General features: G+C 35.5%; 1 protein-coding gene across 1 annotated transcript in view; it reads left to right on the top strand.

Moving 5' to 3' along the window:
- The window catches only part of setd7 (SET domain containing 7, histone lysine methyltransferase), an 83,565-nt gene that overhangs the window by 63,810 nt on the left and 1,094 nt on the right, over window positions 1-18,661 (top strand). The window contains exons 4-6 of the mRNA XM_051928539.1: window positions 1,376-1,470; window positions 2,834-2,951; window positions 5,091-5,248. Of these exons, the coding sequence (XP_051784499.1) occupies window positions 1,376-1,470; window positions 2,834-2,951; window positions 5,091-5,248 (371 nt within the window). The remainder of the gene's footprint in view (window positions 1-1,375; window positions 1,471-2,833; window positions 2,952-5,090; window positions 5,249-18,661) is intronic.

The following is an 18,661-nucleotide window of genomic DNA, read 5'->3' as shown; positions in this document are numbered from 1 at the left end:
TCCACCAGAAAAAAAAAAACCTACTTGAGTAAATCTTTAAGAGCAAGGCACCACATATGGCATGAAAGTGGATTAGTATATAAGTAATATTTTACTTAATCTTACTTTCCATTTTTCTTTGTTGATGAGCTCCCGTTGAAGAATTTATTGGTAACAGAATGTATACTGAGCCCGTCAAAATAACTAACAAAGTGGCATTTATTGATACCATTTTAACAAAGTTTACTGTTCGCTGTCAATCACAGAGCTCCCACGTTAAACGGTAATAACATGTAATACACCTGCAACCTTAAAATGCAGTCTTCATGACATCACTGTGCATAATGAAACAGTGGGCAGGTGGTTGCACATGCATGTTTACTGACAGACAGGCCAGCATTTTGCATGGAGAATGTGTTAATTCAAAAGTGAAATGGTGCGCAAAGATGCGGCAACTCAAGAAGATCCATGACAATGACATCTTAGTATGTGTGCACCAAGTCAGAAGGAACAACTGAATTCCACAGGGCACAGTTTTCTTCATAACGGGGGACTTACATGATGGGCAGATTAATTTCAGATGTTTTGTATGCCTACCTTGCATCTTGATGAACTATTGCATCATATTCAGCCCTTCGTTCACCATTCTGGCACAAATGTAACCAGCCTCTCTTTGAAATTCACCATTTGGAATCCATGGCTGCCGTGTATGCCTCAGCCTGTAGTTAGAAGGCTGTCTCTAAGTCTGACATCATTTTCGCTGGGCCCTTTAGCACGGGGATGCATCAAGTATAAACCAGCCTTTAGTGTAATGGAGCACATGGATCTCTAAGGAGAAACTTACCTACCGCTGCGCTGCCCATCCCCAGTACCGACATATAATAACCGGACATCCACTCAGCCAATAAAAAAAAAAAAAGACCTTTTGCATCTGTTACAATATCATTTTTGTATACTGTTTTTTTTTTTTTAAAAAAAAGAAGTACAACATTTGTTAAATGTTTCCAAATTCTTAAAGCAGTTTTCTGTATTTGTCCATTTTATAGTACTTTTCTCCCACTTAAGTATGTTTTCTTTTTACTGTGTAAAAATGTTTAACCTCTTTTGGTTGAACTTTAATGTTATTTAATAACAGGGTGTAGTTCTTCAAGATAATATCCATTTTGAGATTATAAAATGGCTTTTTCTCTGTGATCACAGTGGCTTTGTTTGGTTTTAATCTTTATATTTTCTGTATTTTCTGATGTTTTAAGTTTTGTTTATAATGTGTTTTTTTATTTATTGTTTGTTTGGTGTCCTTGAGTGCTTAGAAAGGCACCTTGTATAAATAAAATGATTATTATTATTATTTATTATTATATGAAATATGGGTACTTGTTAATTATTAATTGTATGTTTATGTTTTACAGGTCCTTTGTATACCTTTGACAAATCCACCTCATCTTGTATTTCTACCAACTGCCTTTTGCCTGACCCTTATGAAACAATGAGGTAGAAAATTTTTAAAGAATTTCCTGCATACTGTTCAGTGCTGTCAGAATAGGCTCCAGTCCTTCATAACCCTGAATTGGTTTAAGTGGATTTGAAAATGTTTTTTATTTGTATGAATGAGTTGCTTAGTTTTTGTATTACTATTGTAGAAGAAGCACCAGAGAATAAACAAATATAAAATGAGATATACAGTGGAAATCTGGTGTAAACTGCAGATGCATTTTATATACGCAAACATTAATATTCGTTCCTAGTCCAGTTCAAATTTCTATTAGAGTGCCAGCACAGAATGTGGAATAGTGAAGTCTTCTATTTGGGGAAAATGATTTTATAGCTTAGCAGACTGTTATAAATGCTAGTGAAACTTTCAGCAATTAATCCTGTGCCACCACTTTCTTTTTAAATAAAGTTAAATTAATGAGAGAATGGATATTATTATAAATAGTAGTATGAGACTAATTTCATCTGAAGATAATCCAGTCCCAGGTATACAGTATATATGTGAACAAATTTCAACAATATTTGTTGTAATACTTTAAATTGCAAGTCAATCATCAAATGAGGAGGCTTTTTTAGCAACTAGTTCTCACATGTGGGGGGGGGGGGGGCGCGCAAAATCTTGCTATTGTTTTGTCTTTTGTTTTTAAATCAATCAGCCTCTCACAAGTAAAATAGGAGTGCTTAGTTATTGTTGCTACCTTTATAATACATAATATAATACAGTATAATTAACCTGTGTGTATTTGAAATTATATCTGTTTAGCAGACATTATCTTTCAGAACAATTATTGGTAGGTACGGTACAGTACCTATTTATATTTTCCTCTATATAAGTGATTTGGAGTAAAGCAAACTTATCCAATAAAATAAAACTTATTAAACATTAATAAAGATTATTTTAAAAACCACAATGCATAATTTTGCTTGAAAAGCTCAATAGTGTTATTTTATCAAATGTGTTCAGTCCAATTCTGCAACTATTCAGATATTCTTAATATTCTGTAATGTGATGCTTTTTTTCCAGGCTGGAGGAAAGATATCATAAGTAGATGAAGCATCAGTTTAACATTTATTCATTTGTAGCTAATGCCCCAGTTTGTGTTCCTGCCTTGCTTCAAAAGCCAGCGTAACTTCTGAACTGTTTTGTTTTTAGCATTTAGCCACTTACTAACCACCATACATTTAAAGAATATTTATTAAATTTTAAAAAAGAGGGCAGGAGTATAGTGATCTGTACAGTCCCCCAGTGATACTTTACTATTTATTCTGTACCAGAGATTTTCATGTTGATACGTCTTTTACATAGTGTTATCTTAATCATTGAGTCTTCGTTATTTAATTGAGTATTATTTAATTCTTCCAGAGTATATGTTGCTGATTCTTTAATCTCCAATGCTGGAGAAGGTTTGTTTGCTAAAACATCAGCCGAATCCAACACAGTGCTGGCCTTTTACAATGGAATTCGCATCACACACCATGAGGTGAGAGAAGCCTCACACATAGAGTGCATGTTTATTGACGTCTTGCCTAATATTTCTATCATACTGGAAGCAGTTTACATTAGTTTCAATTTGAAGTTTTAATTGTATGCATGCTTTTAATGAAAGTGCTTCATGCATTGTTGTTGGCCATGCTTTTCATATTAACAACATACTGTACAACTTATTTTAATATACACACCCTAGAGACTTGGGCATCGCTTCGATACTATATTTACACAGATATTTTTTACTGCAAGAATATTGTGATTCATTTTGCAGTATGCATATCTTTCATTTATATCAACAGTTATATATAAAATGATAAATTAGTATGTCATTAAATGAACACCAATTTTTTTTCTGATTTTCCCTATTCTGTTTTAATAATTGTAATGCAACATCAGCACTTACGTGCATTAAGTTAGTGCAAAATATTTCTGGTTGTAAAATCTCACGTGATACGTTTTGAAAGAACTTGTTTATTACTCGTAAATAAATTGATGGATTCTGAAAGCATGTTTTGGTTGCTGTTTGTTTTTGGCATTGTGATAATGGTAAGCTAAATTTGATGCAGTAGTTGAGTTACATATAGTATGCATTTTATGGTGTATACAAATTTAATTTCATTAAGGACATCGGTACAATTACAACTGCAGAACCTTGTCTAAGTGTTGTTCTCCTCATACCTGCTTTTAAGTTTCTTCATATATTTTGATTTCCTGCGTCTGAATTGGGTTTTATATTGCAACGTTTAAAAAAGATGGCTTCCAATTATGCAATTTCTTCAAAGCTGCACACTTTAAACAATATAAAAGCTGCAAAAAGGTAAATTCACATTATTTACCATTTCCTGTATAAATCATCCAGATGATTCTAGTACAACTTTTAGGTATTCAGCATGATTAATACATTAGTTTCCTTGAAAGGCTTAGTTAAGTTCTGAAAATGTTTTATTTTTGTAGTTAACCAACATTAGGTGCAAGGCAGGAGCCAACCATGGATAGGATGCCAGACCACTGTAGTATACACAGATGGACCCGTATGCTGACAGTCACAAGTCAGTTTAATATTCAAATCTTCATGACGTGGGGAAAAAAAGTGAAGTACCAGGGAAGACCAATATAGACATTTGGAGAACTTTCAATCAATATAGAGAGGAAATGTACTGTATATCTCAGACACTGCAAGAGAGTACCTTTAACTTCTGTATCAACATGTCACCCAACTTTTACTTCAGTTTTATCTGAATTTGTCCAGAAGCCTTTCTTCTTAAATGTAATACCTTGTGTTGTTTGAATGGGCACAGTATTTTGCTTTTCTGTAGTTCTAAACAAAACAGCAATCATGTCTGGTTCATCTGGAAAGGCTAAGTAAGCATTGGAGCAGACTCTCTCTGTAATCCCTAGAGGCCCAGCAAATGCAGTATCTGTCAACAAGGCCTTCTCATTTTTGTTGTTCCAAAAAAGTAGTCCCAGGAAACACTGCTAAAACCAATATTAGAAAAAATGTAAGAAACAACTGGAACACACCAGTAATAACAGTTGCAGAATTTCCAGCTTCATGTGAGAAATAAAGCCTTTAAAAGTTGCTCTATTACATGATTGCCTTACTGTTATGCCAAAGAAGAAGATTCATCTTTGTAGCCTTTCCTGCCTTAGGACTCTTGGTCATGTTTGGGGGATACTTCTGATTCCATCTCTGTAAATGATATACAGTATTTGAATTCTACTGTGTTTAGATTCTACTGTGAAATAGTTCTGGCACAGTGAGAGGCTGTCTTTTTATTGTGAATTACCTGAACTGAATTTTGCTGGATTGTGGTGCTATTCCTGCCTTCCAGAAAACAAGCAAGACAGCAGTGTTAACAGGAAGATTTCAGGTTGCTAATACATTCCAGTGTTTTTATATAAAAAAAAAAAAAAAAGCAAATGCAGTTACACTACCCACTCTTAATTTTTTAATCCATATGCCAAATGTAGAAGCCAGGAAAAACAACATACTTGAGTAAGTATTTTAATTAATAGTGTTTGGCTTAAATATTATTCTGACTACAATTACATTTTTGGCCAATTAAATGATTAATTTATATACAGAATGAAGTGAATCTTTTAACAGAATTTTTTTCCCCATGTTCACCAGGTCGATTGTAGAGACTGGTCTCTAAATGGAAATACAATATCTTTGGATGAAGAAACTGTGTTGGATGTTCCTTACCCCTATAATAATATTAGGAAATATTGTGCCTCACTTGGTCATAAAGCAAATCATTCATTCACTCCTAACTGCATGTATGATACGTAAGTAATATTTATGTTTTGTAATGCCAGCACTTCTTTAGTGTTTACACTTAGATCAGATGTGTTTAGATGTGAAGAATATATGTAAATTTCTCAACATAAAAGTAACAGAAAAGTTTTCTTAAACATAAATAAGTATATACTTTTCTAATATAGTTTAGGAAAGAGCACATTAAAAAAAAAAAAAAAAAACTTTCCATAATTATATGCCACTTCCTTTTTAACAATGACCATCTAATAAATGATGCACAGTAGAAGGTAAATTATGCTGTTTTTAGAAATTGACATTTTAGACTAGTATATAGTAATTAAAGGCATGCAGATATATTAGGGCCTAGCACAAATTTGTGAAATATGGTAAATTGTTATCCCTATTCAACTCTATCATAGGCTTTTTCTGCATCCAAATATAGAAATAGCTTTGGAGATTGACATTCTGTAGGATAATATATTACATTAAATAGGTGCAAAAGATTTGATAATAATTAGTCTCTAATAAATCGAGTTTGATCTTGTGATATTATAGCTTGAAGCACTTTCTCTATTATTTTAGCTAAAACTTTACATTAATCCAGAAGCCTTCGTTTGTCCTAATAATATAAACTTGGATTATTTCAATTTATAAAGCAAAACCTTACAGGGGTATCCGATATCACCAATGCTTTTTGCTGTTACTATTGAACCACTAGATAATTCATCTCTAAAACCAGCCATAGATAAAGGGAACATAACTGAAGGAAAATATTTCTTTATGCTGATGATATGGTATTTCCGATTCACATTCATCAATCCTATTAGTATTACATCTGCTAGGAGAACTACATAAAATACAGTATCTGGGTTCAAAATTAATTTCAATAAAAGCATGCTTTTTTCATTCAATTGTTTTTCATGACAGAGCAAGCCAAATGACTTAAAGTTGATTTTATTAGAGCAGTTTGTTTTATTGTAATAATGATTCCTAGGTATTTAAAGATCTCATTAACACCATACGGTAATACAGCAGAGAATATCAAACAATATTGAAATAAATAGTCATCTCTCTGACTTACTTTAGCCAGGAAAATCCATATTGTCAAAATCAATATCCTTCCAAATCAACAAATTTTAAAAAGTTACACTAAATTGTAACATTAGTTATCTGGAATTCAAAATGGTAATGATTTAAAAGGTGTCTAATAAAGATCTGAAGCTAAAGGAGTCATGGCACTACTGCTTAGTTAGCAATGGAAAGGTAATCTTGTTTTAAATCTTACTTGTATACTTTGCTCTGTGCTAGGGCTATAGTACTCAAGTCCAAACTCTAGACACTTTTTCAACAGTCTTGGACTTGTTTTGGACTTTGGGTATTCTTACTCTGATTTGGCTGATGGTCTCAATTGAGTCTAGCTGTCTTTTTTGAAGTCAAGTTTCCAAAACTTCAGTTCACTCACTGTGGTTAGTTTCTTTATGCATTTATACTGCATTTATTGGTGTTGTTACAGGTTAGAATCACTTTTGAAAATACTTGTTCTATTTATTGTTTGTCATGGTTACTACTCTCATTTTCTTTGCAATACTTTCTTATTGTTATCTTTCTTGGCATCCGTTAGCCTGGTGTAGTGTTTTATATCTACTTTGTTACTTTACTTGAGTATGTTTTGAGAATATTTCTGTTTTTCTTTATTATAAAAGTCTCTTATTATATTATTATTTTTATTTCTCTACATTTTCAACCATAAATGTCCACTTCTGCTTCTATCCTATCAAAAGCTGCTAGACACATTTGTTACTATGATATTAAACCAGAAAACAAAATGGCTACACAAATACACACAATGCTTTACTCATGTACTTACCAAAAATACACCTGTCCAGTTAGCGTACTCCCCACTGAACTAACTTACAATTACAGAGGTGTCCAGCTTGGACTGCACTACTACTACTACTTTAAGCTGCAGTTGCTTTAGTGATTATAATTTGATACCTAAAGATCCATTTTTCTGTGCACAGTATCACAATTAAGATGGAAGGAACAGCAAGTGATTCTGCCACATCTTTGCCTTTGTTAAACTCAGTTGAAGATGACAAATGACAATTTCTTTAAAAAGGGATGGTCATATTTGTTATTTTTTATTTTTATTATTGAAGAAAATAACATTGCATACAATCAAGTCGAAGTTATACAACAAATGGCTTCATAGTCAACTTAGGGGAAAAAAAAGTAGAAAATAAAAAAAAAAAATTTAAATATTAAAAAAAAAAAAAGAAAAGAAACCAGGAGAGAAAAAAGACAAACAAAACAGAATTTTGCCTCCACCCAAGAGAGAGAGAGGTGAGCCAAGAGCATGGTCAAAAATAGTTAGAAGAAAAAAAAAAACACAGGAAAATGTCATTTTCCTCCCAATATAAATACTTATTCTAAAATTCTATTAATTAAATCTTGCCATATTTAAAAAAAATTTGAACAAATATGGAATTTGATATTTTCCTTTTCAGTTAGTGTAGAGCATCAGTTACCTACTGACATATAAAAGGTGGGTTGGAATTCTTACAATTGAGCAAGATAAGTCTACATTGTAGTAGCATGGTATAGGCAATTGCAATCAATTTATCTTTATCCATTTTAAGCCCATTATGGAGTACACCAAACACAGCTTTTCATGGTTTAGGTTTGATTTTGACACCAAGGCTGTCTGATGAAAGACTTTTGTCCAAAATAATGTTAATTTGGTGCACACACAAAACGTGGCCTGGTGAGGCAACAAGCTAGATTGCATCACTTGCAGGTTGGGTCTAGCCCTGAATACATTTTGAACAATTTTAAACAAGACAAGTGTGATCAATGAAAGTTATTGATTGCTTTGTGTTAATGGAGCTACAGTTTGTTCTGAATGAGACTGCCTTTAACTCCTTTTCTGATACTGTATGTTAATTGAAAGATCGTTTTCCCACCTTTGCTAGGATCTTTGAAAGGAAGAGACTTTATACCTGGTTGGGATGTTGATCTTTATTTCTTCTAGAACAGAAATGGGTGGGAGGTGTGGAAAAATGGGTAGGCTTTTTTTTTTTAACAAAATTTCTGATTTGAAAGTAGTGGAAAAAATTGTGTTGCTGGGAAGTTGAATTTGAAGCATAATTGTTCATAATACGATGCATAAATATTATCTCTAAGTGTTTAAATCTGGGATGTTTTTCAATACTGTGTAGGCTTTAGAGGGTTGAAAAAGGTGATTGCTGAGTGGAGGAGCAACAGATAAAAGCCTTGGAGTGTATCTTGCTTTGGTTCCATATTATGAGTGATTGGTGGACATTTGGATTATTGATATATTGACAATAATTAGTGTTTACTGAGGCATATAAAGAAGTACAGCAACATTTTTTCCATTGCAGACCAGGCTTCTGTAAATTCATCAATTTGTGCCAATTTCCAAGTTTTTATAGCTTGTATATTTGCCACCCAATAAAAAAATTGAAAGTTGTGCCATGCCTCCTTATCCTTTAGGTTTTTGTAGAATGTCCTTTTGAAATGCGTGGATGTTTCAAAAGTTCTTGTCTATAAGCCGGACTCATGTATTAGCCGGAGACCAAAAATCATACGAATTTTTAAAATAAAATCGTATCATAGATAAGCCGGACTCATGGATAAGCCGAACGTACTATAACCTATAACTAATAGAAGGGAGGGAGGTCAGTGGTCTCACTCGCACCCATTTAATTTCTTTAAGGGGGGAGAGAGTGTGAGATATTGCCGTCTCTCTCACTCCCCGCATGGCGCGGTTGGAGCGGCCGGAGCGCGTTCTTTCTGCTCTGGGCGTCGCCGAGTCAACACGAGCGCGTAGCGGTCATTTAAATTGTGATTTTATATGTAAGCATATTTAAATATATATCGCGGATTTCTGCGGACAATGGGTCTTTTAATTTCTGGTACATGCTTCCTCAGTTGGTTTGCCCAGTTGATTTCATACAAGGGACGCTATTGGCAGATGGCTGAGAAGCTACCCGGCTTACTGTTCTCTCTCTCTTGCGCTGACTATCTGTGATCCTGACGTATGGGGATTGAGCAGGGGGGCTGTTTGCACACCTAGACGATACGGACGCTCGTCTAAAAATGCTGAAAGATTATCTTCACGTTGCTATCTTTTGTAAAGCTGATTCCTGAAAAGACATGCTGCACAGTGCTTCGCATACTTAAAAGCTCGAAGGGCACGTATTGATTTTTGACTGAAAAACAAACTCTCCCTCTCTCTCTCTTTGTCTGCTCCTGACGGAGGGGGTGTGAGCTGCCGCCTTCAACAGCTTTGTGCCGCGGTGCTTCGCATACTTAAAAGCCAAACAGACATATTGATTTGTTTGCTTCACTCCTTTGAAGAGGAAGATATGTTTGCATTCTTTTAATTGTGAGACGGAACTGTCATCTCTGTCTTGTCATGGAGCACAGTTTAAACTTTTGAAAAAGAGACAAATGTTTGTTTGCAGTGTTTGAATAACGTTCCTGTCTCTCTACAACCTCCTGTGTTTCTGCGCAAATCTGTGACCCAAGCATGACAATATAAAAATAACCATATAAACATATGGTTTCTACTTCGCGGATATTCTTATTTCGCGGGTGGCTCTGGAACGCAACCCCCGCGATGGATGTATAAGCCGGACTTATGTATAAGCCGATATTCTATTTTTTCATTTTCACAACTTTTTTCCTTAGATAAGCCGCGGCTTATTGACAAGAACTTAGGGTATGTTATAATTGTCTAATTTCTTAAAGAACAATTTGGTAATGCATATAAAAATGCTCTGAAATAGAAAGAGAAGCTTGGGAAAGATGTTCTTCTTGACAGTATTGATTCTTCCTGCTAATGTGAGATGGACAGCAGACCATCTTTTCATATCTTGTTTGAGTTTTTCCATGCTGATAGCAAGATTGTGTTCAAAAAGAGCTTTATATTTACTTGTGGTGTTTACCTCTAGATATTTGTAACTGTTCTAATAAAATGAACACATAGATGTCTAGTATGGTTTGCTGGAGAGTTCACTGGAAATAGTATACTTTTATTCATATTGATTTTGATTTGAAATTCTGCTAGTGCATTAAGGGCTAATGGTAAAGATGTTTGCGGGTCTGATATATACAGTACCATATGATCTGCATATAGTGATGTTTTCTGTTTGAGTTATCCCTTTTATCTCTGATGTGTTTCTGAAGTGAATGGTCAGTAACTCATTGGCAATTGCAAAAAGCAGTGGTGGTAGAGGGCACCCATGGCGAGTACCATGTTCTACTTTGAAGTAGATTGAGAACATGTTGTTAATGTTGTTAATGGGGCGGAGTGGTGGCTCTGAGGCTAAGGATCTGCACTGGTATCCAGAAGGTTGCCGATTCGAATCCCCGTCACTGCCAAAAGAGATCCTACTCTGCTTGGGCCCTTGAGCAAGACCCTTAACCTGTAATTGCTCCAGGAGCGCTGTATAATGGCTGACCCTTCGCTCTGACACCAAGGGGTATGCGAAAACTAACAAATTCCTAATACAAGAAATTGTATAAGGCGAAATAATTAACAAAACAAAATACAGACTGAGGCTTCTGGGCTGGTATAAAGTAATTCTATCCATGCGCATAAATTAGTGGCAAACCTAGATTTGTACAATGTGGTGAATGGGTAGTCCCATTCAACTTTGTGAAAGGCTTTTTCTGCATCCAAATATAGTAAGATCTTTGGTGTGACTTTTTTTTTTTTTTTTTTTGGTTGAGTACATTAAATTAAACAGATGCCGAGGGTTTGAAGTGTCTGCCTTTAATAAGTCTGGCTTGGTCTTGTGATATCACAAAAGGACACAGTTTCTCAATCCTTCTAGCTAAAACTTTGGAGAGTATCTTAACATCATTATTCAGAAGTGAAATTGGTCTGTATGATGCACATTGTAATAAGTCCTGATTTTTCTTTGTAAAGACAGTAGTATTTGTATTGTGACAAAAGACTGAGTATAATATAAGGACTTGCAGTAATCCCTAAATGTGTGAGTTATATCTCCAGTTGCATTGGTAATTTCTGTTATTGTGAACTTCCTGCTTGTGGATTTGTTGAGCTAAGACTTGACTAGCTTTTTCACCATGCTCATTATAATGTTGCAATTTTAAAATGAGTTGTTCAGTTTCTTTTATTAATAGGAGGTTAAATTTTGATTATAGAGCCTGTCTTTTCCTGTAAAGTGTCTTATGTGGAGACCTGGCCTACTGTATTCTTGATCTATCCTGGAGATCTTGCTGATTAATTCTGACGCCTTCTTGGTCTCCAATTTATTTTTATGGTACAAAATAATCTGATTTCTTAGAAATGACTTCAGAGTTTTCCAAAGTATTCTGAGGATGCTTCTGTCCCAAAAAATAATCCATTTGTTTGGAGATTAACTTTGTAATGTTCACATCTACTAATGACAGGGGGTTAAGACAGCAGCTACCAAATAAGCATGTAGGGCATGGTGATTCAGCCTCCAAGATCAGAAGGGCATGATCAGAGATAACAATAGCGTCATACTTTTACATTTGGCCACTCAAATCTTGTAAGACCTCTTTAGCTTTCAGTGAATGAAAGATTCTCTGTACTTTATGAAATGTGTTTTGTCAAGTAAAATAATGGTTTTCTATAACTCTTTATCAAATCTCAAAAACACACAGAATCAAGGACTACAAGCAAAGTTAGAGAGCATGTTTAAAATTGCATACTACCATACTGAACAGAATCTCAGAATAGCATGTGTGGTCCAGCGGCGCAGGCTACTTTGATATTATATTAAGTGCGGTAGGATGCAATCTTGGACGCAGCCAGTAAAATGTGTTAGCTACATAGGCATAGTTAAACAGATGGCCTGGGGATGCACTCTGTTACTAAAAATAAATCTCAAATTAAAAGGTATTTTTTTCTTAAAAATATTTTAAGGTTTGAGCCTGTAACACCCGGTGTAAATTTTGGCTACTTATAAAAGTTAGAGCTTGTTTTTTTTATTATTCAGTTTTATTCTCTCAGTGACATTCAAGTGGTACAACAAACTTGCCTCTCCCTCTCTGAGTTGATGGCATTTATCTCCATTCTTTTCATAAGAGCAGCGCTGTGGCTGATGCCTGCTAAGAACTATTTCTTGCACCGGCAATCAAAGATAAAAATGTCCTGTGTCTGCTATCAGACTGGACAAATGCAGGACCGTAGCAACAGACAGCTTCTTCACAGCGCTTTTGCCGACTAATAGACTGCTCTAACGCAACGCAACTCTGCTTGGCACCTTAAGTAAAATGGGACTTTCACCTACAGCTAAAGTCACTTCAGTATGCGAGCAATACGCCACGCTAGTGTTTAGATCTGACAGCTGACGGTGTATGTGTCCAAAAAGAAGAAGCCTTTGATTTCAGTTTGTAACAGCCAGTGTAAAGTTTTTGGGTGCATACACCATCAGCATGGCGCTGTAACATTAGATACTTTCAACTTTTATTAGTGTTAGTGCTAAATAGGGAATCCATTCCCGGACGGGTTTATCCATTCCCGGGAATTTGGGAATCCCACATGTCATTCCCGGGAATCCCGGGCTCCTGGGGATGACACAGTGCACGGGCATTTCACATCTGAACAGTTTTAGAATGACCAACACTTATTTTTAATAAAACTACTGCAATATGTTGACACCAATAAAAGACTAACCTTAACTGCAAGCAGTTCATGCTGTCATACAAGTACATGTATCTAGTTAGTTGCAGTAATAAGAGTGTAGAAAGCACAACGTGTCGAGCGTGCAGTCGTCCAGGCAAGAGCGCACCTTCGTGCAGAGTACACCTGCCGCTGAGAAAGCATGCTCTGCCTCCACTGAAGTGGGCGGCACAATCATCAGATACTGATACACTTGTTCTAAACAATGCCCGCGTTTGCCGTTGCTCTGAAACACCGCCATTTCAGCTTTTACTGATGCATCCAGTTTCTTGTCATCATTCTATAATGGCAAGTTTCTTGCCACAGATACAGTCATGGCCGAAATTGTCGGCACCCCTGGAATTTTCCCAGAAAATGCACCATTTCTCCCAGAAAATTGTTGCAATAACAAATGTTTTGGTATACACATGTTTATTTCCTTTATGTGCATTGGAACAACAAAAAAAAAAGAGAAAAAAACCCAAATCTGACATCATGTCACACAGAACTCCAAAAATGGGCCGGACAAAATTATTGGCACCTTTTCAAAATTGTGGGTAAATAGTTTTATTTCAAGCATATGATGCTCGTTTGAAGTCACCTGTGGCAAGAAACAGGTGCTGGCAATATAGCAATCACACCTGAAGCCAGTTAAAATGGAGAAAAGTTGACTCAACCTTTCTGTTGTGTGTCTGAGTGTACCACATTAAGCATGGAGAACAGAAAGAAGAGCAGAGAATTGTCTGAGGACTTGAGAACAAAAATTGTGGAAAAATATCAACAATCTCAAGGCTACAAGTCCATCTCCATAGATCTTCATGTTCCTTTGTCCACTGTGCGCAACATAATCATGAAGTTCACAACACATGGCACTGTAGCTAATCTCCCTGCACGTGGACGGAAGAGAAAAATTGATAAAAGACTGCAACAAAGGATAGTCCAAATGGTGGATAAACAGCCCCAATCAACTTCAAAACAGATTAAAGCTGTTCTGCAGACTCAGGATGCAACAGTGTCAGCTCAAACTATCTGTCGACATCTGAACGAAATGAAATTCTATGGCAGGAGAGCCAGGACCACCCCACTGCTGACACAGAAACATAAAAAAGCCAAACTGGAGTTTGCCAAAATGTACTTGAGGAAGCCAAAATCCTTCTGTGCGAACGTCTTGTGGACAGATGAGCCCAAGGTAGAGCTTTTTGGTAAAGCTCATCATTCTACCGTTTACAGAAAATGGAATGAGGCCTACGAAGTAAAGAACACAGTACCTACAGTCAAACATGGTGGAGGTTCTAAGATGTTTTGGGGATGTTTTGCTGCCTCTGGCACTGGATGCCTTGACTGTGTGCAAGGCATCAAGAAATCTGAAGACTACTAAAAGATATTGGGGCGCAATGTAGGGCCCAGTGTCAAAAAGCTGGGTCTGTGTCAGAGGTCATGGGTGTTCCAGCAGGACAATGACCCCAAACATACCTCTAAAAGCACCCAGAAATGGTTGAAGACAAAGCGCTGGATAGATCTGAAGTGGCCAGCAATGAGTCCGGATCTAAATCCGATTGAACGCTTATGGAGAGATCTCAAAATTGCTGTTGGGAGAAGGCGCCCTTCAAATCTGAGACACCTTGAGCAATTTGTAAAAGAAGAGTGGTCAGAAATTCCAGTTGAGAGGTATAACAAGCTTGTTGATGGTTATATGAAGCGCTTGATTTCAGTTATTTTTTCCAAAGGGCATGCAACCAAATATTAAACTGAGGGTGCCAATAATTTTGTCCAGCCCGGTTTTTGAGTTTTGCATGAAATGATGTCAGATTTGGCTTTTTTCTCTGTTTTTTTGTGTTGTTCCAATACACATAAAGAAAATAAATGCAACAATTTTCTGGGAGAAATGGTGCATTTTCTGGGAAAATTCCAGGGGTGCCAATAATTTCGGCCATGACTGTAATGCAGATGCAACAGACTGATGCATTGCAATTTCAAGCTGCTGTTCAAAGCTGTCAACAGCACAGACGTCAACGAATTCTGCCCCGTCCCGGTATTCGTGAGTTACAGAGTGTAGACATGTCCCAGTTCACTGTGCTCAGTCTTAGTGGGGGCCAGGAGACTGACTGCTGCTGGTCTGTTGTTGAATGAATTAATGAGCAACACACTACACCATGGACCAAAAAACCGTGCCACTTAATTATTTTCAACTATAACTCTGTTATTGGATTCCCTAGTGCTAAATACAATTTGTATGAGTATACAGCAGACACATCAGTCTTTGATTTTATCATATCATACCCCAGTATGGTCAGTATACCAGCATGGTTCCTATAAAATACCTTATTTTGTCACACCGTTAGTTTAGTGATGTCTTATGTTTATGCAGCATTATTAATTCTGTTTGCTAGAACTCCTGATATTTTCCAGAAGTCATCAAAATGAAGAATGCCCTTATAGAGAATAAGGAGATCAGTTGAGAAGAGTTGTTAAAATACAGTATAGGTGATTAACTGATCCATATCACTATGATATCTTGTTATCCTTCAACTAAGTCCTTATGTTAAAAGGAGGATATTGAAACTAGGCCGAGAGTGAGTGGATGGTTAAAGAAGAGAATAGTTGCAGCTGTGAGGTTTATGAAATAAAGCTATAGAGGATGTAATAATTATTACTGTGCAAAAGTGGGTCATGCACTAGATTGGTTAAAGGTTAATTCATGGCTTATGTCCATTATGGTGGAGTAGGTTCTGGGCCCGACTATGAGAATGCTCTGTTCTGTTTTCTTTGAGTGCAGCGATACAAGCAGGGATGCATAGGTAAAATAGAGGGTAGTGAAAACAGATTTAGAGAAGGAAACTGTATTCAGTGCACGGAAGATGTATATTCCCAGCTATTTAAATATATTTAAATATTAGTGGCTATTGGTATATTAGAGGTAATACTGTCAGGTGGACTGACAATTGCATTGTAACTGGAAAATAACTTTTTGCAGCTGGTTTTTTAGCAGTTTTTAATTTTTCAAAATTGTGAACTGAGTGCAAGATATGAAGAATGTCAACAGGAGCCCTATATTAGAACTTGTAGAACATCATCAGTGTATAATGAGATGACTTCTAAAAAGTCTCTAACAGATACAGTAGCTAAGATTTCTTTAAGTCTGTCAATAGCTACAGTATGTTCATTGCTCCAAGAGATAGTCCAAACAAAAGCGAATAGAATAGGCAAACCTGACAGAAACCTAAAAATTAAAGAAAAGGCATACAAAAAAGAAATATATCTAACAGCTGAAGGATAGAAATAGAGTTTTAAGCGTATTATTAATAAAATCTGGTGAGGAGCTAACCAAAAGAATGTTTTCTTAATATCCAAGTTTGGAACTGCCTTGATGACCAGAAACAATCTGTAAATTAGAATAAGACAGATGTGGTAAAGTTGGACTTGTGTACAACATGAAGATTTTGAAGCCATGGTTTGTAAAGTTGTTCCCAAAATGTGAAGAGTTTATGATGAGGGCCAATGAGACCAGTGGCATTGCCTGTGTTCTTGGCTATGAGTACTGCTTAACTGTATGTACTATAAGAGAATGTGTATATTACAGAAATGGCATCCTGTATTGTTATCGAAGATAAGTTTTGAGGTTAGATTAAAAAAAAAAAAAATCTTCTGGTGTCGCATGTCCTTAAATAATTGGGAGTAGAAAGAAAAAAAAATGTGAATTAGTTTCTTTTGTCTTCTAGTTTTCACCTTTGCTCATTTTATTCGTGGAGATTGTGTAAAATAATTCAGACTTATACAGAAGTAACAACCAAGGTATACAGATGAAGAACAGGTTCTTGTGTAAGTTCTGTAAAACTGAAATTAATCCCTTTCTGCAAAACACATTAGTGTATTGCTTCCAATCTAAGATGCACATTTTTCATATTTCCAAACTTAAAATTGGGGTATGCATTAAATACAATGTATTTCATTGGCACACTTCAAAAATCCTGATATCATACTTTCTAGGGTAAGAACTATCAAGTGTAAACACAAACATTTTAATAAAACAAATGGTCAGAAGGTTCACATTTTACAGGGAGTAAGCTTGTGTGGACTTGTGAAAGGGAAAGTGATTCCATGAAAAGGGGAAAAAGTCTTAAAGTACCAATATATTTGCTTGTAATTCTTGTATATGTTGAAAAAAATGCTCTCAAATTCTGTTTTTAAAGTTGGATACATCTTAAATTTGGCAGAACCTGAAACTGAAAGCAATACAATGTTTGTATGTCAGATCTATAATTGAGGGGGTTCAGAAGAGGGTGCAAATGTTCCAATAGGCACTTTTCACATTTGCATATTTTTTCTTTTAGGAGGTGTACTGGAGGAAAAAAAGCTTTTCAGGCAATCCAAAACAATAGCAGAATCATGAAATAAGTGCTCCTGTAGTGTTTCTCTGAGTTCAGATTCTAAGTAAAGACATCATTAGCAGGGTTTTCCTAATGGTAAAAAAACAGAGTCGAAAATACATCATGCCATCCAAAGAGACAAAAGACCAAATGTTGTTGTTATACATACTGTAGTTTTAGAAGTAATAGAAGAGAAGGTGAATAAACGTTGTTCATTTCTGACTAACAAGAAATAGGCTTACTTATCAATGTGTCACTTATGAATTTTGTGTTTAAATGTGAGGCAAAACTTGTGAAGCTGTTTCAAATAAATTTATTGATAGCACCCCAAACATACAAAAGCCATTGATGGATTTTTTTTAATTGATTTGAGTTTTTAAGATTTTATTTGTAAATGTTCTCAAATTTATTCTTTGGGTATAATGTGCTGAAGTTGCATTTTTGAGCATGTTGGGAAATGGAGAAGAGATATATTGTGTTGCTTTTATGATTGCCAATAAACAAAAGAAGGATAAATTGTGAGATGGAAATGTTTCCTTTGTTTGTGAATTGCTAAAAATGTGTATGACAAAGTAAACCGAACTTTAAAGTTCTTTTGTTTAGTGACAGTCTGGTTTAAATATATAACTTACTTTGTAAATAAATATTTTCAGTGTTAGATGATATACTGGATTGGGCTTAAGTTGTACTAAAACATTTTTTCTTCACTTAGCCCATGATGTCCAAAAGGTATCCAAATAAAATGACAATTAAGAATTTCACATTTTATGAGTAGCATGTCACATTTAATGAGCATATTAAAAATATTTTGAAATGTTTGCCAGTATTGAAATACATGGTATGACAGCTAGTTTTCTCACACTTTAATAAAAAAATGATGTCAACAGATGGCCTCAGCCATGGATGCATACCCTAGTGTGAGTACGTGGCTGACAGGGACAAGGCACATCCTATTCCAGTCTGTTTTTTTGACATTTTTGTGAAAAGTTTTTGTTTTTCTTTCTTTTTTTGTGGGTGACCACCACCAAGGATAAGGACTAATATCTATATTTTTGTCTTTAAAGACATACTTCACCTAAGAATTGTTTTTATATGTTACTTACCCCATGTAGTTTGTAGTGGTGTCTGAGAAAGAAAAACTAATCTCATATTTTCATGCAGAAAGGAGAGGTCTATGATATAATATAATCCGATAATAACCAGTACTGTACAATGGCAAACTACGTGAAAAGCATCCATGGAAAAAACAAAAAAAAATCTTATCCACATGTCAGTTAACCAGTCATATGCTCAATACGTGTACAACGCATATTTTGTTAAAAGTTTTGTTAAGTAGCAACTTCCAGAATAATCCACACTTTCATAAACTGAAAACTAAAGGCTCAGGGGATTGA

This window comes from Erpetoichthys calabaricus, chromosome 5 (assembly GCF_900747795.2).
Source record: "Erpetoichthys calabaricus chromosome 5, fErpCal1.3, whole genome shotgun sequence".
Lineage (NCBI taxonomy): Eukaryota > Metazoa > Chordata > Cladistia > Polypteriformes > Polypteridae > Erpetoichthys > Erpetoichthys calabaricus.
The sequence above is the reverse complement of the archived record's forward strand: the minus strand, read 5'-3'. Positions and strand labels throughout refer to the sequence as shown.